We start from the raw sequence: 22,172 nt of genomic DNA, 5'->3' as shown, positions 1-22,172 counted from the left end.
GTTAAACCATTCATTTATTCGACATGCTTTGGAATTAATTACTGCTTGCAATTCTAAAAGTAACTTGCCTGAAAATATTACTGCTGTGTCATCAGCGTATAGAACAGCCTTAGATGAAGATAAAATCTGTGGGAAATCATTAATATATATAGAGAACAAAAAATGGGGCCTAGTACAGAACCTTGGGGAACGCCTATTTCAACTGTTTGAACGGGGGAGGAAAAACCATCAAGATAAATGTATTGCTTCCGTATTGCTTTCAAGAGATAGCTAGCAAAAGCGTCAAGTGCAGACCCGAGGAATCTGTAGTGTTCAAGCTTTTTCAACAGAATAGAGTAACTAACAGTATCGAAAGCTTTTTTTAAATCAAGAAACAGTACTACCGGAATTTCATTATTGTGTAGAGATGTATATATAGACTGTGTAAGTTCGAGAACCGCTGTGGATGTAGATCTGTTAGATCGGAAGCCATGCTGACATTGAGAAACAATATTATTTTCTTCCAAATAATAGTGTACTTGTAATGCTATAGCTTTTTCAAGAATAGTATTACACTAAGCGCCGATATTGGACTATAGCTGCCTGGGTCAATGTTATCGTCGTTTTTATATACAGGGATGACTTTTGCTATTTTCAGTATGTCAGGATAAATACTTTTCCCTATTGCGTGATTAAATATATGGAGCAAAAGGGGTGCAACAATCTCAACATTATCTTTTACAACTTTCACAGGTATCTCATGTGGCCCTGTAGCTTTGGCGCCACTCAAGCTTCCAATTATATCAGTAATTTTATCAAGTGTAAGTGCAGTTAATGTAAAGTTACTATTGGCAAGTCCCGAATGCATCTTCCATGAAGTGAGCGGTATATGCTGTGCCAGCTGCGGGCCTATGCTAGTAAAATATATACTAAATCTCAATGCTGTATCATTATTCACTACATCGGGATAGACATACTTTGTAGGAGGCTTGCCAATTACATCATTTAGCACATTCCATATTCGTTTAGTGTTCCCATTAGCTCGTTCAATAAGCAACGTGTTATATTCCTTTTTCCTTCTTATCATGGACAGCACTAAATTTCTAGCAATGCGAAATTGCTGTAAATAATACACATTTTCTTTCTGCTTCTTCCACTTATTGTACCAAGTATCCTTTTCTTTTATTGCTTTCAGTATCGTCTCGGTCATCCAAGGATTAAGAGGCCTGCCGTATTTTCTTTGATAAAAAATTGTGCATTCAGATATTGTAGTCTTCAAAACATTTACAAAATTCGCACACTCTGAGTGCACATCAGCATCAAATATACTATCTGGATTCAGTAGCTGGAGTTTCTTTTTTAACAAAACGTTATTAAGTCGGGTGGTCTTAGCGAGTGGTTAGTACGTTGTTGTACCCTATGATAAAGTGCTAACACTGGAGAATGGTCAGTAATCATTGTATCACACACACCTGATGTAATATTCTTGATATTGCAAAAAATATGATCTAATATTGTAGCAGTTGTAGATGTTATCCTGGTGGGTTCCAGTATCGTGTTTTTGAAGTTAAAGGATTCTAGTAAGTGCAGATATTCTTATGTGCTTCATTATTAACAATAATATTAAAGTCACCTGTTATTATCACCGGACAGTTGTCACTATTACCTAGGGACATAAACGTGCTTTCCATTTCGTCCAAAAATATCGGCAAACTAGAACTTGGTGGCCTATAGACTACTCCAATTGTTACACTTCAATGTAATTTAATAAAAAGATACTCAATAGTAGAATTATTACCAACTAATTCTGTAATGATTTTAAATTCAAGGTCAGATTTTATCAGCAGTGCAACACCTCCTCCTCGAGAAGAGGTGTCCCTAGAGCTAGAAATGAAGTTATATCCCAGGACAGAAAAATGTTCTTTTTTATGTAACCATGTTTCCGAGAGGGCAATGACTTCGAACTTAAAACTGTGTTGAGATAAAAATGCTGAAAACAAATCCTATTTTTTGTGGACGCTGCGGATATTACAGTGAACAAGAGAAAGACATGGTATCTTGTTAAATTCATCATTTACTTGACTTATCGAAAAGCTCATTGCTCAGAATGAGCAAAAATTGTAAAATGTAGGTACTGAATGTTTGCATAATTGGAATAGTCTTTGCACATAATCAACAAATCTAGCTTCTTGTGGAAGCAGCTTTGTGCTTTCATGCCTCCACCTTCACTGTGAATGAGCATTGCGACGATGGACTGACCAGAGCTGGACGGACCGAGTCCTTGTGCGTGGTGAAAGTCTGTCGATTGAACATGTGCTGTGTGCTTCCCCTTACTGCAGGTGGTGGGCAAAGGGACCTTTGGCCTAGTGCACAAGGGTCGCTGGCGAGGCCAAGATGTGGCCGTCAAATCCATTGTCTCGGACAACGAGAAGCGGGCCTTCCTCGTCGAGGTAAAAGCTAAAATCTTCTCTAAGTTTATGGCCATGCTTTATCTGTTTCCTTTCTTGACCCTTGGGCTTACTCTCAGACTTTGGCCACCTGTGTATGTTGTATTTGAGGTGGTGGTAAATTCAATATTTTTGCGTGATGACAACGGCGAAGTGTTTCCTTCTCTTGCCTCACGGAAGGGACAAGGAGATGACGACTAAGTGGACTGGTTCAGTGTTGCTGCTCGCTGCTTTGCCGGTTGAGGCTGTTGCAAATATGCTGTAAATACATCGAGCTTCCACGTAAGATCTTGGTGGAGGTGCAGCTGTTGATCCTGGCGTCAGCCTGTGCACGACGAAACTCCGCAGCGGCCACCTGCTTTCCTGCCTCAAGAGACCGTCCCCACAACAGCGGGGGCCTTGCCTTGATCATCCTCACCCGCCCATGCGATTCTGGCTGTTTTACTGGTACGGACACTGCGGACGTGGACGAATGGAGACGCAAGTACGAACGTGTGAGCACATATAATCGCTGGGACCCCACCCTCATGCTAGCGAATGCTGTTTTTTACTTCGAGGGCACTGTGTTAGCCTGGTATGAGGCTCGTGAAGATCAGCTCACCAGATGGAATACTTGCAAAGAGATGCTCCGCGAACTTTTTGGGAAATCCCTCGGTCGAGATCTTACCGCAAAGCGAAACCTCGAGACCCGTCTCCAGACAGCTACTGAATCATATGGGGCCTACATTCAGGACATTCTCGCCGTTTGCCACAAAGTGGACCACAACATGTCAGAGTCCACCAAAGTTGGTGGACATTGCAGAAGCTGCATTCAGTCTGCTTGTGTACAAAGACTGCAACATGGTTTATACCATCATCAAAGAATGCCGCCGTTTTGAACATGCCAAAAGCCGTCACATAGCAGTCATTTGCCCACCTTCCTAACGCTGCTCCGACTTCGTGTCAAGATTTGCCGCCCCAACACCAGCCAACATCGACCGAAAATGTGACCCGTATCGTCCGCCGCGAACTCGAAGCTATCTCTCCGGCTACCTTGCCACCACATTTGGCCGACGGCCACCACCTGGACGTTCCCCTAATTCAGGCCGTTGTCCGCCAAGAGTTCGCCACCTTGGGACTCAACTCTGTTGCTGTCATCAGGCCGCCCCCTGTCCTCGATGTTCGCGCAGTTTATCCTGGTCGACCTGCTTATGACACTGACGTTTGCACAGTTTATCCTGGCCGACTTACTTATGACACCAATGTTGCCCCGCGTCGAAGTAATCCAGACAAATGGCGCACATCCAATAACCGACCTATTTGTTTTATTTGCTCCTGCGTCGGCCATATCGCCCGCCATTGCCGAAATCGTTGGTTCCAGCCACAAAGGTCCTACCTTCTACCCTCCTCTATCTATGATGACCGCTCTCTTTCCTTCTCACCTCGTCACAACCCTTCAAGCACAGCTGCTGATGCCGAGTCTTCACGCCTCAACCGATCACTCTCCCCCTACCGCCATCAGTCTCTTTGGCCCAGCACTGTCATTTTTCATCTCCCAGTCCCCATGGCCGCTCCCCCAACGGAAAACTAGGAGCTGTAGCGTCTAGAGGTGACGCTGCAGTAGGGACCATGATACCAAATCCTCGTCTCGCTCTTCGTGCGCACCGTAATTTGCTCACCGTTCTCGTGGATGGAATAACCGTTCAAGCCCTGATTGATACTGGTGCGCAAGTGTCTGTAATGAACCCAGAACTCCGTTGTCGCTTGCGAAAGGTGCTGATCCCTGCTCCTATACAGGCTGTGCGTGTCGCAGTTGGAGCAACGTCTAGGGTCATTGGCTTGTGCTCTGCTCGCGTAACGATATCTGGCCGCCATACTGCCGTTCTGTTCACAGTTCTGCAGCATTGTCCTCATGACGTCAGTCTTGGGCTCGACTTCTTTCTGACCATTCAGCCATCATAGACGGTGCTACAAGCGTCGTTGAACCTAACCTCCTCACTCCTTTCGACCCACGTTCTCCTGTTATGCACCGCCTTTGTAGTGTTGACTCTGTCCGCCTGCCACCTGAAGCTGCAACTTATGTTATGTTCTGCTCTGTACCCCCTATTCTCGATGGACACTATATTGTTACCCCACCCCTTAATGCTCCCCTTACTTAATGCTCCCGTTAAAGCTTTGCCCTTACTCATACCCTCGTCACAATAACCGCGAACCAAACATGCCTCCCTGTTCTTAACTTTAAGTCTCAAATCCAGCCCCTCCTGCAAGGCATCTCGCTCGCCACTCTGTGTCCTGTAAATGAATGTGATCTCTCTGTTGTGACCACCGGTTGACCGCCCTCCTCTGACTGCTCTTTATCTGAAGATTCCAGTCTCCAAGACTACACCAAGATGATCGCTCCGGACCTTTCTCCTCCACAAGCTCTTGCACTTTGTCGTCTGCTGGCATGTTTCAGAGACATTTTTGATTTTGATCAGCGCCCATTGACTCGAACCGCTCTTGTGCAACATCGCATACACACCGGCGGCGCTGCTCCTATTTATCGCCGTCCTCATCGCGTATCCGGGGCTGAAGGCCAGGTAATTCAAAAAGAGGTTGACAAGATGCTCGCTCAAGACATCATCGAACTCTCGACGAGCCCGTGGGCATCCTCAGTCATTCTGGTTAAAAAGAAAGATGGCAGCTGGCGCTTCTGTGTCGATTATCGCCATCTCAACAGCATCACTAAAAAAAGATGTGTACCCTCTTCCCAGAATCGATGATGCCCTAGATTGCCTCCATGGAGCTAAATACTTTTCTTCCATCGATTTATGGTCCGGGTATTGGCAGATCACTGTTGACGAGCAGGACCATGAAAAAACAGCCTTTGTCACATCAGATGGGTTGTACCACTTTAAAGTCATGCCGTTTGGTCTCTGCAATGCACCGGCGACCTTTGCACGAATGATGGACTCCCTTCTTTGCGGATTTAAATGGACAACCTGCCTGTGCTACCTCGACAACGTCGTCGTTTTCTCTCCGACCTTTTCTTCGCACCTTGAACGCCTCACCAGTATTCTCAGTGCGTTCCGTACAGCTGGCTTCCAGCTCAATTCATCAAAATGCCAGTTTGGTCGCAGCCAACTCACCATTCTTGGACACATGGTTGACGCCTCTGGAGTACGACCTGATCCGGCTACAATTCACGCCGTCAAAGAGTTCCCGCGTCCCCAGTCTTCGAAGAATGTGCGCAGCTTTGTCGTCCTCTGCTCTTACGTTCACCTTTGCCCGTATCGCTCATCCTCTCACCGACTTACTTAAGAAAGACACCGCTTTCACGTGGGACCCTGACCAGCAAGGTGCATTTTCAACGCTTATAAATTTACTAACGTCTCCCCCCTACTGGGCTCATTTCGATTCCTCAGCTTTCACTGAAGTTCGAACAGACGCCTGCAGATATGGGATCGGTGCAGTGCTGGCTCAACACCAACATGGCAATGACTGCGTCATCGCACATGCCAGCCGCCTTCTCTCCAACGCCGAACGCAATTATTTGATTACCTTGTCTCGCCCTTGTGCGGGCTGTCACTAAATTCCGACCTTACTTATTCGGCCATTCTTTCCCAGTTGTCACTGACCATCACGCGCTTTGTTGGTTGTCATCCCTGAGGGATCCTTCTGGCCGTCTTGGTCGCTGGGTCGCGCCTTCAAGAATACTCCTACAGTGTTGTCTACAAGTCGGGGCGCCTTCATCAAGATGCTGATTGTTTGTCTCGCTATCCTGTAGAGCCCCCTGATCTCGGTGACACAGAGGCAATTCCCTGTGTCTTCGCCCTGTCCTATCTCGCCGACATAGCAGGCGAACAGTGCAGCGAGCCATCTTTAAGATCCATCATTGAAGGCCTGATATCTGGAAGATCGTATTCTTCCCTGCAGCTTTTTAATGTGCAGGATGGTGTCCTCTACCGACGTAACTTTCATGATGACGGTTCTCCCCTCCTGTTGGTGATTCCCAAAAAGCTCCGCTGCTCTTTTATTGAAGAACTTCACGGCCTGTCCACAGCTGGCCATCTCGGTCTGTCTTGCACTTAAGATCGGGTACGGCGTCGTTTCTTTTTTTGGCCTGAACTATACCGCAGCATCCGGCACTACATCTCAGCCTGCGACACGTGTCAGCGTAGGAAAAAACCATTGTGGCCACCAGCTGGCCTTCTCCAACCTATGGATGTGCCCCTGGAACCATTTTATCGCTTTGGGCTTGACCTTCTTGGGCCCTTCCCGACGTCACAGTTGGGTCACAAATGGATCGCAGTGGCAACCGATTATACGACATGCTACGCCATCACACTAGCTTTACCCACGAGCTGAGCTATGGATGTCACTGACTTTCTTCTATACAGCGTCATTCTCCATCACTGCCCTCCTCGTCAATTAATCACCGACCGCGGTCGCTACTTTTTGTCCCGAGTTGTTGAAGACATCCTGTGTTGATGTTCTTATCGGGTCCTTATCGGGTGGTGCGCCAAGTCACTGATGTGATGTATGAACTTGCCCCTCTTGCGCCCGCGTCCTCCTCCTCTCATCTCACTGCTGACATTGTCCATGCTTGGCACTTGAAGCCATATGAACTCATCCCACTCATCCACACTCATCCAGTCGTCAGCTCCTGTTACAGAAGGAGAAAATCATGAAGTTTTGACTGCAGCTATGTTGAATGCAGTAGTAATGACTGAAGTGCTGCAAATTTTTGAGTGACATTTCACACTCTCTTCATTGCTTTAAGTTTTGTCTTCTTTGTCAGTTCAGCGCTGGGACGATGCTTACACCGCCGAGGGAGGGTGTCATGTTTTCAGAGCATTTGGCACAGTGACATCATGCTGGCTGAAGCGACCCTCTGCCATTCAGTAGCATTAGGCACACAGGCTCCAGCACAGAGTAGTGTTTCGACTTCGTACAGGTAATGTGCTATTGGAAGTTTGTTGACACAACATATGCAGTAACGCAGTGACCATGAGGAGTCGTCAGCTCCTGTTACAGAAGGAGAAAATCATGAAGTTTTGACTGCAGCTATGTTGAATGCAGTGGTAATGACTGAAGTGCTGCAAATTTTTGAGTGACATTTCACGCTCTCTTCATTGCTTTAAGTTTGAATATTTTGACAGCCTGCCTGGATCTGACATTTAGTTTGGTGTGACAGGGTTTGGAGTATGAGGTTCTACTATGCCTGTTTGGGAAAGGCAAAAAGAGAAAGTCCACGTGCTCGCGTAAGGGCTAGTAACTTCTGTGGCAGACACCATCCAGGCTCAACCACCTTTTGTTTGGCATCACACTTGACCATAGCAGTTTAAGTGAGAGAACAAGAAATACAAGTGACCTAATTATAGCGTACGCTCTCTTCAGAAAGTTTGTCCAAATGTTTATAAAGTGCAATAAGCAGCAGCATATGCAATGGTTAAATCTAATATAGCATTTGGTCAGAGTCTCTGTAATAATTGTTGATAAGCTTCGAGGGAGAGACAGTGTCATAGCTCCAAGCACTCGGGAGGGGGGGGGGGGAGGGATTAGGTGACAGACTTACACTGCTGTCACACGGGCACGGCTGAGCTCCTTTTTACTCCCTTCAACCAAGTTAGTCTATCTCAACGGAGATACGCGTTGTGTCACACGGCAGTCCTTTAGGAAAGGAAGAGTAAGGAAGCTCCTAGCGTAAGGAGTTCCGATCATCTCCCTCGAGCAGGTAAAGGGAGTACTCTGGTTCCCCGTGGGCTTCAGTGCAGGTAAAAAAACAAACATATATGCATCAATTTTGCATTTATGACTAATTATGCATAAACCAAAGCATGAAAAAAGTAAACGCGCCAATATCCAAGCATGCACGGAAGAATTTTGCAGGCACATTGTGGCTAGCAGAAGGGACATACCCGCTATGCTAGTAAGAGTAACAGCGCATTCCTTTCACATGAATGAAGAATACATTTATATAATGAATTTAATTCAAACTGTTGAAAAGAAAGTAGTTGGAGATTATTTTACACGTTTTTAACTTTATTATTTTATATGTATACACAAAACGAACAGCGCCTAATGGGACCCTGACGGCGTCTCAGAAGCTCATTTTTAGCTGTGTGACGCGGCGACAACACCCTTGGGGCTGAACTCCCTTCGTGGTCCTTTATGGAAAAGAAGTTTGAGGGAGTTGAGACTTGCGTCTCTCATAGCCTGAGTCACTTTGGGACGTTAAACCCCACAAACCAACCAACCAACCGACCAACCAACTAACCAACCAACCAACCAAGAATTGAGACTTGCCCGTGTGACAGAAGTATTAGAAGTGGTAGCGGAAATGGGGTGCAGCATTTACTGCATGACGGACCATGTTGAGCCTTCTTTCGAGCTTTACTGCACAGTGGCCATCACTGGACTCTGCAACACTGGAAATGACAACCTCTTGCTGAGAGGCTTGTCACACTGGTTTGTTTGACAAGGTCTTGACAGTTTTTTCTTAGCATTGAATCTAGCAGGAGGTTAGTAAAGCCAGCTTTCAAACTTGCTTGGCCTCTTTTTTATCGCACTTTTCTCATTTTAAAACATTATCATTGCCTGTTATAGTCATTTTCTTCTTTGCTTGCTAACCTGATTTGACAAGTAGTAAATAACAAGTAAATACCATGACAGAAAATTGCATTTTTTTTTTTTGCTTTTGGACACATTTTAATAGTTTAATGAATAATATGCTGTGCTGTGTGCGCTCCGCTGTCATGACGCAGGTACGACAGCTGTCACGTGTGGACCACCCCAACATAGTCAAACTCTATGGAGCACGTGTACGACATCCGGTATGTGGCAGTTGTGATGGCATTTAGTTGTCATCATCGTCATTCTGATCAGCCGCTTTGAGGCGAAGGCTCTTCCCAATTTCTCCTTGTTATGGTCACCTTGTAATGTGGTTGGGCAGTTCGCTACGTCTGTCTCACCAGCTGATATTTCATCCACTTGAGCTCCCTTATATTTTTAGTAACAATCATTGAAAGGGAGCATTGCTGAACACAGTTGAAAGTTTGGGGCTATAAATGCACATGTATTTTAGTTCCATAAATGTGAGTTTGAAAAGAAGCTTTTGTTTCAGAGGCATGTCAAGTTGAATTGAAGGGGATTTTTACTAATTACTTGTGAGACTTAAATTAAGTATTTTGTAGCAGAATGTATTTTCTGTTTTCCCTATTCCTTAGGAGTGTGTAGCACTGCTGCACCTGTGCCTACTTCTTTCAGTGTTCACTGCGCAGGTGCTTGCACAGGTGCAACTAACCATCCAATAATGTTGCATTTCTTTGAAAGGCTAACTGTCTACCTTCCGGTCGATAATATTTTCTTCCCCGGTGACTGTGAGACTTCGCCCCCATAACGCAAGGCCGCAAAATGTTTTTGAAAAGAGTGACTAATAACGCAGTTACAGCCACCCCAATCACCCGATTCTGTCGTGTTTCTCTCCTTCCGTTCCCTCGCAAAGGTTTTTCACTCTCCTACCCGGTCGTCTAGCCTCCGCAAGACAAACTCCCCTTCCTCCTCTGTGTTTGGCGGGAGGTGGGGCGTGGCACTCTGCCTGCGCGAAAAAAAAAAAGAAATGGGCGAGGGAGCGCACGCCTCTGGATTCTGTCTGGATGTGGCGAGGGAAAAGCGCGCAGCGAGCGGTAGACACCCATCCTTCACCCTCAGACAGCGGGACGGACCAATGGACGTCGTTTTCGGGAAATACATCATTACTGTGGCTCGATGGGCCAGCGCAGGAAACCGAGAAGCTGGCTTCCCGAAGGAGAGCACGAGAGAGCTTTGATTTGTTTTTTCGTTGCTTTGCGACGCGCGTGTCACTGTAGCATTTTGCACAGACTATCTCCTGTACCTGATCGAAACACTGGGCTCCTTAGCCTAAAAGGTCCTTCCCTGGACAGCGGCCCTTTAAGGTGAAAGCCTTCCTTGTCTTGTGAGGGGCATGTCCAGAGTGTATGGACAGAGCCTGTCATCATAGACTGACACTTAGGATATAAATACACTGCTGTGACCAGGTTTTGAACCTGTGCCAGAACATGCAGATCAACTTCTCTGACCCAGGCAAGAGAGCTGTATTAGCGCCGCAGCTGATCATGCCTCTTTTAAAACTGCAATACACTCTTACGCTGTGCGGTAAGCATCGTTGTCTTCATGAACTTCATTTCCTTGAACATAGGTAAATACGTCGTACACATTCGCCATCTGGGCGAGTGTAGGTGAGGTCCACGACCATAGTGCCAGGCAAATCTATAAAGAGAAAAATTTAAAAATGATGCCGATACGTTTAGCTTTGCCATGGCAGCAGCAACTCTCAGGCTTTCACATTTCTCCAGTACAGGTTCTGCAGTGCCATAAATGTTCTTTTTTTCTTGATAATGAATTGCAGTTTTAGGAGCAATTGTAAAACTTGTGCATGTATGGAAGAAGATTGATAACTGGAGCTGCTTGAAGGGCACATTTGATTAATAATAGCTGAGCATGAATTTAACTGGATATTTTGTGAATACTTCCAAGGTAAGTTACGAATTAAATCGTTCGCTAAACGTGTCCATAAAAAGGCATATTGATTAGAACTGTGCGATTATCAAATTTTGGTTGCTAAGAGAAGACGAATAATAAAATTGGTAGCAACTAGAATAGAGTACTTTTGAATTTAAAAAAATGAGTAAGATAGGGTAAAATGAAGAGAAACATATTTCAAGAAAACACAGCTGTACAAGAAAATAGAGATATTGGAATCAAATTGTATTTTCGCACATGACTAGCATAATATTTTATGCTTGCAGAGCCATAAATACAGAAGCAGGACCCTTGTAGTAGTAATAGATATAAACTACTTCTTAGGGTAATGCCTTGTTCTAAATACTTTGTCAAGAGCTTCTGTTAGTGCAAACAAGTCAGTAGAACGGTTTGACTTATGCTCGCATGAACAAGGATGTCACCGAATGCTGTTGCAAAGCACTGTGAGTTTGATACCTCCTTACTGGAGGAGTGGCTGAGCTGTTGGTTAACGATGAAGCAAGGTGCTTCGGGTGAAACGCAACAAAACAGCTCGCGAAGCAGACAAAAACACAGCAATGTGAACAGCAATGCAACAAACTGTTGATTTTAGAGGGCTACCTGAAACTCAGCGTTCATGGCAACACATTGCCTGTTTAACTTTGGTGTAATGTTTCACCTGACTGCAAGCCTTTCGATGAGACTCAGTCATGTACAGCTGTCGCGAACCGTGAAAGTGCAAAAACATAATCACACCATTAGGTGTCCCAACACATGTAGCACAGTACGCTGTGCAGCAGAAGCCCGGTGCTTCTGTCATATTTTTAGTGCATAGCACTTCTGGCTGCAATCACGGATTTTGCTTATGGCAGTTCTGATGCCTGCTCTCTCTAGATATCTCTCTCTCTCTCTCTGATCTTAGGTGTAAAGGAGACAGCAGCGACACCGTGAACATAGGTTGTGTTGTGTGCTGCGTTGCGCATCTTAGCCAATGAGAACGCGGAGTGTCCTCAAAGCTGCAGCCAATGAGAGAGTGGCGTATATCACATTTGCGGCCGTCACCCGGTGATGCTGTACAAAAGTGTGTGCTACTGCAGGCTGAGTAGTTGGGTGTTGCTCGCATGCCAACATATTCAGACTCTCCCCTAGCATCAGTCGCTCCTCGGCCTTCACGGACAGCAGACCTGTGCACGTGGTGCTCCCTTGACCTCAGCTTTGAGCCGCTCACTGGGCTGTTCGATAATAAGAACCACTGCAGATGGCGGGAAGAAAGCTCAAAACGCGGCTGCGGCACACATTTGGCGTCACTATTGATGAAGCCGGGCCGCCTGGTGCTGCGGCGTAAGCAGTGCATACGCCTACTTCACATTTGACTAACTGTACACAACGGCTGCACTTTTTTTTTCTTGACCACTGTGGCCTGTGATGCATAGTTTCAAGGTTTTAAGTGATGAAAATTGAGAGCAGTCAGTGTGACTTTCACAGTGCAAGCAGGCCTCAACTTTTCCCTTTAGCTGTTGTCCGCAAGGCAGGCCTTATATTTGTGCATGTGTATGGTGGTCTGAAATGAGATGATTGCTGACTGCATCATGGCTATACAGTCGAACCCGGTTATATCGAACCCGGATATATCGAATTTTGGTTATATCGAACTCACGAAATATCCCCTTGAAAATCCCATGTAAAGGTATAGGAAAGCCGCGTCATATATCGAACTTAATTTCACCGGTCGTTCAATATATCGAGCTCCGCACCACGCACTGGAAAGTGTGCCTTCCCCAAAGATGATCGCATCACCCTTGGCCGTTTGCCGCGTGACGTTTTCAAGCCACGCGCGGAAGGAATGAGAGGGGACAGTTCGGCGACCGCTGGTCTGGGCAGCGCCGCGCCCATTCCCCAAAGGGGCGCATCTGCAGGTATCGTTTCCCGCGCGCCAACACATGACGTTTGCAAGCCATGTACCGTGGGTGTGCCCATCCTTTTGCCGAGCTATCTCTCTCCTTCAGCATGCGCTACGCATGCGCCAAGCCAGCTCTGCCCGTTTTCAGACAGGCGTCGGACGCTTTCTCCAGCGTGTGTTGCGAGCCCTCTGTACCCATCTGCACGCGGCGGCTGACGTGGCTATGGCGCCTGCGGACGTTAAAGAGCGGCAGCTCTCTCTTATTTTTTTTTTTTTTTTGCGAGTCATCCTTTCATATCATTGTGCTATTCGGACATTAAGGAGTGGCAGGTTTTTTTTTTTCTTTTTGGCGGGAGTCGTTTATCCTTGCATGTATGAATCAACGAAAGCATGCGGTCATCTGCTGCAATCATGACGCCCGCCTCAAGCGCGGCGTGATAAATCGAACCAGGCTTGTGCAATCGAGCCATCATGGGCACTCTGCCAAGTTCGCTCCCCACCACCGCAGGAGCTATCAAAAGAGAAATGCGTCCCGACGTTATCGCTGCGCAGCATCTTGGCACGCTGCCAAGAAATGAGCTGTGGATGAGACAACCGAAACGGAGTGACGCGTGCCATCGACATGCAAGCGAAAACGCTCGCGATTTCTGATGCGGCGACACAGAAACCTTGTTTTGAGCTGCCATGGTGGCTCAAGCAGCCAGAAGGACGCAGTTCCAACAAGTTTGAAATTTTTCGCTCTGTCGCTGCCGCTCGTCGCTGAGATCGCTCAATCGCTTGCATGTGAGCAAGCTGGCCTTTACGCATTTTTTTTTTCTTCAAATTTTTGGTACAAAAATGGAGGTTAGGTTCATTATGCGAGTGGGTTGATTACGCGACAAATGCGGTATCGTTTTTTTTTTGCATCGTAAGTGCCGTCACAAGCCGATTTCTGTTTATCGAATTATCGATATATCGAACTATTTCGCGATCCCCTTTGAGTTTGATATATTCGGGTTCGACTGTATAAGCATGACGTATCTGGCACCTGTTACCGCACTTCATTTTCTGACCCCTGAGCATGCAGCAACCACGTCGTGTTGACTCTTGATGGCTGCCAGTGTGCGCTTGCAGTTGCTTTTACGAGGAAAGAGGAGGTTAACTGGTGTGACAAGTGCAAGATACCACCTTTTGGAAACTGGACAATATTTCCAGTTCAGATAGCTGGAAATGTGTAATTTCTGAGCACTGAGGAGGTTCAAATAGTTCGGCAGACAGTGGAACTGCAGTGAAAATCGAATTGAACAGTAACACCATTCAGAAACGTTTAGAAACTTCGATAGTTTGTGTACACCTAGTAATAGCATTACGCTGCCTGCTCAGCTGACAGGTTAGAAGTTGAGGTTCCTTCTGCGTAAAGTCAATAGAGAGCACTTGCATGCTCTGTCCGAGATTGTGGACACGGTTCCTATAGTTGAATACAGTTCAGCTGTGCAGTGACCTGTGCGCAGAATTCCTCTCTGACAACAAGCAGTTTGTTGTGTTAACTTTTCTTGCTGCCTTAAGAATCTAGCTATCATACGAAATTATAAGCTGAAGAATTTCGCTACCTCTGGCTTGTTACTCTACATACAGTCATTCATCAAAAATTTGATTTCGTTCACTGATTCCACTGATCAATGTAGTAACGCAGGTTTCAGTAATACATGTTGATCCTCTGTGGCACAAGGTTGCGTGTAACTTTAGTTCTGATACTTCGGTTTCATTGTGCCTTCATGGCCAACCTTTGTGTGTACCTCATGGATATGCTCTCCTGTGATAGGGCTGGAGCTAGCTGGAAGTGGTCCAGAGGACAGTGTTGTAGCGAACGGGGTGGAGCAACCAGAGTGGAACTGGTGCTGTTAATTGCAACTGCTGTTTGTGACCTGTGCAGGTCTGCCTGGTGATGGAGTACGCTGAAGGTGGATCCCTCTACAATGGTAAGAACCGGTTTGTGTGGTGAATGCCACTGCTTCGCAGTGTTTCTCTTATGCCCTGAAATGGATAACATTTGCAGGGGGCTGCATTGGCATTGTAGCGCATGGTTCTGAGCTTGGTGGGTCTAGATTGTGATGGAAAGGGCCAAGACTAAGACTGAGAAAAATAACAGGCAAAACACTTTGCCTGTGCCTTGCATTAATAGAAAGTTTTAGTTGAAAGATCTTACGTATGCACATTTTTTGTGAATATTTGTCGACAGATTTGTTGCACTTTAGCTCTGTGTCTAAAGCAGCAGGATAGCTATGCTGTGGGGATTTGAGAATTTTGACTTGATGCTTTGTCTGTAGGTTATTGTGGCTGCATGCACTCTTTGAATTGCATTCAACTTTAACCACCTAGTAACGGCGTCACAACTCACCAAGTAAAAGAAGTAATAAATTGCAATGCGTGGGGTGCGACATATGGGGTGGGAAACACACAACTCACCAAGTAAAAGAAGTAATAAATTGCAATGCGTGGGTTGCGACATATGGGGTGGGAAACAACAACACTGATTACACAACTACTTTGGTTTGGGAACCAAAACAGCAATGGAGAAGGCTTTGAAGTGCACTTGAACCTGGGCATATAGCACTCTGAAATAATGGGCCACAAAATAGTTTACGTTATGTAGGAAAGGAGGATGGCAAAAGTTATGGGGAAAGAGAAAGATACAAGGTTCTCAATGCGGATTTTCAGAAAATAGCAAGGAGAGATAAGAATGCCTTCCTGAACATAGAGTGCCAAGCAGTTGAGGACAACAGCCAATTAAGGAACACAAGAGCTCTGTATAAGACAATCAAAGATATCAAAGGAAGCTTCTGTGCTAAGCTGGGCGTGATAAAGGACAAACGAGGCAAGGACCTCACTGAAGCCGCAGAGATAAAGAAGAGGTGGCAGGAATACACAGAAGAACTGTACAAGAAGGACCCGAATGTGCAAACCCAACATAAGACGGTAGTGATCACTGATCTCGAGCCGGGCATCCTGAAGAGTGAAGTTGAATGGGCCTTAGCCAGCCTTGCTAAGAACAAAGCTAGCGGAATTGATGGCATTCCAGCTGAGTTGCTTCAAAACCTCAACCATGACGCTGTTAACATTCTGCATACATTATGTCAGAAGATTTGGACAACCCTGCAGTGGCCACAGGATTGGAGGAGGTCAGTTTACATCCCCATTCCAAAAAAAGGCAGTGCAAAAGATTGTTCCAACTACCGCACGATCGCGCTTATTTCGCATGCTAGCAAGGTGATGTTGAAAATCCTCCAAGGTAGGCTGCAGCAGTATGTGGATCGGGAGCTTCCGGACATGCAAGCTGGGTTTCGCAAGGGCAGAGGAACTAGAGACCAAGTTGCCAACCTTCGCTGGATCATGGAAAAAGCAAGAGAGTTTCAGAAACCCATCTACTTCTGCTTTATAGATTATGCGAAAGCGTTTGACTGCGTAGATCACAGCAGATTGTGGCAAGCTCTCCAAGAGATGGGAGTTCCAATTCACCTCATCTGTCTCCTCAGGAACCTGTATGAAGGGCAAGAGGCCACAGTCAGAACTGGGCATGGTCTTACTGATTGGTTTCCGATTGAGAAAGGAGTGAGGCAAGGCTGCATACTGTCGCCCTGCCTATTTAACCTATATGCAGAGTGCATCATGAGGAAGGCCGGTCTGGACGAGTCTTCAGCTGGAGTGAAGATTGCTGGAAAACGTATCAACAACCTTAGATATGCGGATGATACCACTTTAATGGCAGAAAGTGAAGCGGAACTCAAGAGACTTCTGATGCGCGTACAAGAAGAGAGTGAGAAGTTTGGGCTTAAACTGAACATTAAAAAGACAAAGATCATGGCGTCTTGCCCTATCAAGTCCTGGAGCATCAAGGGACAAGAAGTGGAAGCTGTGACAGATTTTCTCTTCTTGGGCTCCAAGATTACCTCGGAAGGAGACTGCAGCCATGAAATTAGGAGACGCCTGCTTCTGGGAAAGAGAGCAATGGTTAGCCTTGACCGCCTAGTCAAGAGCAGAGACATTAGTCTGCCAACCAAGATCCGTATAACTCGTGCTATGGTCTTTCCAGTTGTGATGTATATGAATGCGAGAGTTGGACTGTGAAAAAGGCTGACCGTCGAAGAATTGATGCGTTTGAATTGTGGTGCTGGCGAAGACTCTTGAGAGTTCCTTGGACTGCCAGAAGATCAAATAAGTCAATATTGTCGACCATAAACCCTGACTGCTCATTGGAGGGTCAAATTCTAAAGTTAAAGCTCAGCTACTTTGGTCATCTGATGAGAAGAGAGGAGTCGCTGGAGAAAGATTTGATGTTGGGAAAGGTTGAGGGTCGCCGGAGAAGGAGTAGGCAGCGAACGCGATGGTTAGATGGCATTCTCGAGGCACTGCAGATGAAGTTATCTGATGTTAGGAAGATAGTGAGAGACCGGAAAGCGTGGCGTGACAAGGTCAATAGGGTCACGAAGAGTCGGACACGACTGAACGACTGAACTGAAGTGAGAAATTTACAGGGACGCATGGTTACATAGGCAATATGTTTTCAGTGCAATAGCACTTTTGTTTCAAGTTCTGTGTCTTTCTTCCGTGGTTGTCCTTGTGGACTTCTACACATCTGTTTGCAACAAAACCAGGTATTACTTTTAGTCATCTAGCTGGTGGTTAGATGTTTCTCTAGAAGCCTGCCTAGTACTGAAGCCACAGCAGATGGTGCTTTTTAACCAGCCATTGCCTGTCATAAGATGTCTAAACCTGTTACTAGAGCAGAACTAGATGGTGCTTTTTAACCAGCCATTGCCTGTCATAAGATGTCTAAACCTGTTACTAGAGCAGAATAAATGTAATAGTTTTGCTGTGAAGAAGGTACGGTTGGTCTGCGCAGTGCCTTTTGCACCAAAGCATGCGAGGTGGCAGCTGCCACTTTGGTTCGATTGGTTCTTCCGCATGAAAGATATGTTGTATGGAAAACAGTACAGGATACCAAAGGCCACCGTGAAGCATGCTTCATGTTCGCTTTGGCACATGGTTTCACGATGCCCTATGGTGAAGTGCTACTTGCAGTAATGCACGGGAGCATTTGGTATGTGAAATGTTCTACTTAAATAATGTGACTTCTTGCTGTTCAGTATAAACAGTCATTCGATGTATCTAGCTTCAGTGTATGTACAGACAGGCACGTCAAAAGATGCTGTGGGAGGTATGCTTCAAGGTCATGCACTGCAAGGTTTCTGCACCGTGGTCAGTTTTGTATCTCTTCAGAAGTTGGCAAGTTGGAATGTCGGCACTTGGCGACAAACTTGCTGCAAGAAGTTGTAAGAGAAGGAAGTCTGATGCGGCATGTTTTTGCATAAAATTAACCTAGCAAAACGTGATAACATAGGTGAATAGCAGCACACTTCTTGGGCACTAATGCAAGCAGTATGCCAGGCAGGAAAATATGGCCTGCAAAAAAGACATAGGAGCAATCACGATGGTTCTTGAAGTCCTGGCCAGTTATGGTTGAATTAATTTTATGCTAGTAAGTGCTGTAAACGCATAATCTTGGTAAGTCATATCACTTCTTTAGGCAGTAGACCTTGGAGTGAGGTCACAGATATTACCACATTTGAGTTGGAATGGTCAGTGATTCGGGCAATGACCTTTTCCTTCTGCCCTCTTGAGAAACAACTCACATTAAGCCATCTGACTTGTGAATGCTCCATGGCTAGCACCTCTGTCTTGTTTTCATTATCATTGAATACATTGCTGTTGTGAAGCTTGTGCAGATGCATGCTTGACTGCAAGGAGCGCCTCAGGTACTGCAGCAAGGCGTTCGCTCAGGGTCAGGAGCTTTGACAGCTGCTTCATTGTCAGCTGGTAGAACAGTAAAGTTGGAGCTTACCTCAGTGGCGATGGTTGTTGGTAGCTTATTCCAAATTACAAAGCAAAACAAGCAAAATAAATGGAACCATTCTGACTGACTTAAGAAAGGAATGCCGTCTTGGAGGAAAGAGGGCAGTGAAGCAGGGAGCTGCATGATGCACTTTTGCTTGTGATTGCAGTGCTGCACACAATGAAGCAGGTGCACTACACCTTGGCGCATGCTCTGAGCTGGATGCTGCAGTGTGCCCGTGGGGTGGCTTACCTGCACGGCATGCAACCCAAGGCACTGGTGCACCGAGACCTCAAGCCACCCAAGTGAGCCCCCTTTGCTCCCTGTCGCCAAAGTTGCCAATGTCTACCTAGTTTAACTAGCCAAATTTGCAAGTTTGTCAATTTAACCTTTGTAGATTGGTTGAATCTATTCAAGGATTCAAACTGTGGATGCCCGCTTTGCAGCTTTTTTTTTTTTTTGCAGCCGTGCCTCGGGTATTAGAATTCAAGCTTAACATTTTAATCAGTTGCGAAGTTTTCAGTGGTATTTGACATTGTGCCTCTTCTTCAGCTGTTTTTTTTGTTTAAAATTTCAGTGGAGGACAGCTGGTAGTTTTGAGGAAAGAATCATACGAACTTATTTCCATTGAGAGCTCAGCAGCCTGATTTAAAAGCATTCTATTAAGCTTTTCTCTCCGGTCGTAGTTGCTGCATCTACTTGCTTCTGGAACTCCAGAAGCAAGTAGATGCAGCAAGTAGATGCAGAGTTCCAGAAGCAAATAATGCTACTTGCTTCTGGAACTCTTGTATGTATATATGTTACCATGCCATACCAGTACCATACCATATCATACGATTCCATATCATATGTGTACCATGATACACATCTATGCCTTTCTATCTTATTACGCCATTCCTGAGGAGATCCTCAAAGGTACATTGTATACAAGTATATTATTGTTTGGTTGGCATGCCACATTCATACCTACGCACGCCCTTACCTAGCAAATACCTGTGCTAACGAAGGAACATTGATATTTCTTTTTAAGTTAATCTGGTCGTGAGCTCTGGGTTGTTATAGCACTGGACTTTCACTCAGCCCTGTTTCAACCTGTTGAAATGTGATTAAATGTCACAGGTGAAAAGCCACCAGGCTTGGAGGTTGACTTGCTAGCATTTGAGAACAGCAAACTTGTGGGAGCTGCCTACTTATGCTCATTACTACTTCTCCACTGTGAACGGTGTAGAAACATTTATTTCATAGAAAGATTTTGTATCCAGAAAACGTAAATTACATAGTGAGCTGAGTGTGATTACACTTATCCAGGCATTGTCTTAATGCAGTAGCATTGAAAGCCTCTTTGGGAAAAAATTGTGAAACAGTAAAAATAGAAAATGAAGGGACAGTGTCAGTCTCTGCTTTTTGCAAATTTTCATTCGCATACATACAATTTGCTATTTGGTTGATCACTAACTTTTGGCTTGTGAACCTGTTATCTTGCACATACTCAACTGCTTGTGGTAGCTAGATACCGCATTATGTGCAAGACCAGCCAACAGATATAATCCCCCCTCCTGTCTGACCAAGCCTTACAAATGTGTTTGCATGGCCTTGGGATGGCGTGAAAGTCGAGTTGGCAGTGCCTGCGAACTTGGCCATGTCGTGGGGCCTCTTGGCACCACATAACATGAAGATCACATAGTGCATGGCGATGTCACCTGCCAGTCACTACCATCCAGTGCCTCACATGTGACATTTTGCTCACAGTGCTCACACCGGCAGCATTGATGCCAGAGAATGGGGCTGTCAGTGCTATCGCATTTATATGTGGCCCCAATGATAAAATTAGGGAAGTCAGATCACCAGATCGTGAAAGTGGCAACTGTGTGTTTTGGTGTATTTTCATCGCATTGATGCTGCTGCCTCTAGACATCTTTGAGGAAGCATCTAGCACGCCGACTAGATGACCCAGAAAGGTCTGCTTATGTGCAAACGGGCATCTAGCAGTCTGCAAACACAGCCATGGAATAATGTCAAAAACCTCAATGGGAAGGCTACAGCTTCTAAGGCCGCGACATTTCCAACGCATAGTGCAGTTAGTTGCTTCTTTGAGTTGTCTCTTCTGCCCCAGTGTACCAGAGCAATATTGCAGTGATGTGTGTGTATGTGCCCTTTGTTGCAGCCTGCTGCTGGTGAACGGGGGTACGGTGCTGAAGATCTGTGATTTTGGCACGGCCTGTGATGTGCAGACGCAGATGACCAACAACAAGGGGAGCGCTGCCTGGATGGCACCCGAGGTCTTTGAGAGTGAGTGGCATTCATTAGTTCAGATCGTTGCTTCGGTGCTTTTACATCCTTTCTCCGGAACTTTTTGGTGTTCTGGCGATCACAGATCGATGCAGCCAGAATTCAGCATATGGAAGCTGCGGCTTCAGAATCTTAGTGACAGCAGCATGATTGTCATTCTTGTTGCAGTGTGGGGGATTGCTGGTGCTAATTAATTTTGGAGCATATTGAACGCCATTCTTAAGAGAAGAGAATACCCCTCTGCTTTTCTTTGTTCCAGTTTTTGTTGACTTCTTTTCTGCACAATACTGAACAAAAATAATGTATCACTTTTTCGACTTTAATTTTCTTCACCACAGTTCATGTCAAGCACACGCCTGATGGGAAGAAATTGTCAGTTTTTATACCAACTGTGACCAAATGTATGATTGTATTAAAGGGACAGAGCACTGGCCAAATATGTCATGAGATTATGGTGGAGATGAAAAGACCTTTCCTTATATAGTACAGATCAAGCACTGCAATTTTAATTTGCCATTGAAAATCGCACAAAATCAACTGAGGCGCTATCTAGCGTAGAAACCCTATTACTTTCAATGTAGTACAGCACGTGACTACATGTCAGCAAAATATCGCTGATTTTCGTCAGTGCACACTGTTCTTTTTTCTTCTAGGAGTGCTTGTCATAATTCATATTTTGCGCTCCCTCCTCCGCGTCCTTAGATAAAAACCAGCCCTCCTTTCGCATCACGAGAGGCATGCTTTCAGGGTTTGCCTCTAGATGGCGCTGCAGTGTTTGGAATTTCGTGAATGAAGCAATGATGTGCCCACTAAAACTTTCGTCGACGAGGTGCGCATTATTATGCTGTAACAGCCTTGAATGTGAAACTGAAGAGGACGTTAATGTAAGCAAAAAAAAATGTCTAATTACTCTCTGGTGAGTGAAATTTATATTTGTTTTCGGAACATCTTTTTTTTTTGTCGGCCGCCAGTCGTCATCGCGGTCGCTGCTCATGGTTTCCAGCATTGGACTACATAAAAATGGGCGCATGCACTGATCGAAAAATTCTCGGTAAAAATTTTCTACAGCGTTTCTATCAAATGCTATAGAATCGAACATGTTAGACATCAATCTTTCCATTGCACCAAAAGAAATTTGATACCTGAATTCCAGTGTTCTGTGCCACCTTCTGTTTCCACTACAAAT

The 22,172-nt window shown here is 45.5% G+C and overlaps 1 protein-coding gene across 1 annotated transcript in view; it reads left to right on the top strand.

The window, feature by feature from the left end:
- The window catches only part of LOC146209677 (mitogen-activated protein kinase kinase kinase 7-like), a 124,136-nt gene that overhangs the window by 4,304 nt on the left and 97,660 nt on the right, over positions 1-22,172 (top strand). The window contains exons 2-6 of the mRNA XM_084603012.1: positions 2,319-2,429; positions 9,152-9,220; positions 14,741-14,786; positions 18,867-19,002; positions 20,862-20,986. Of these exons, the coding sequence (XP_084459138.1) occupies positions 2,319-2,429; positions 9,152-9,220; positions 14,741-14,786; positions 18,867-19,002; positions 20,862-20,986 (487 nt within the window). The remainder of the gene's footprint in view (positions 1-2,318; positions 2,430-9,151; positions 9,221-14,740; positions 14,787-18,866; positions 19,003-20,861; positions 20,987-22,172) is intronic.

Source organism: Amblyomma maculatum, chromosome 1 (assembly GCF_055883805.1).
Source record: "Amblyomma maculatum isolate TAMU_Amacu chromosome 1, ASM5588380v1, whole genome shotgun sequence".
Classification (NCBI taxonomy): domain Eukaryota; kingdom Metazoa; phylum Arthropoda; class Arachnida; order Ixodida; family Ixodidae; genus Amblyomma; species Amblyomma maculatum.
Note: the sequence above shows the minus strand (reverse complement) of the source record. Positions and strands in the feature narration are given on the sequence as shown.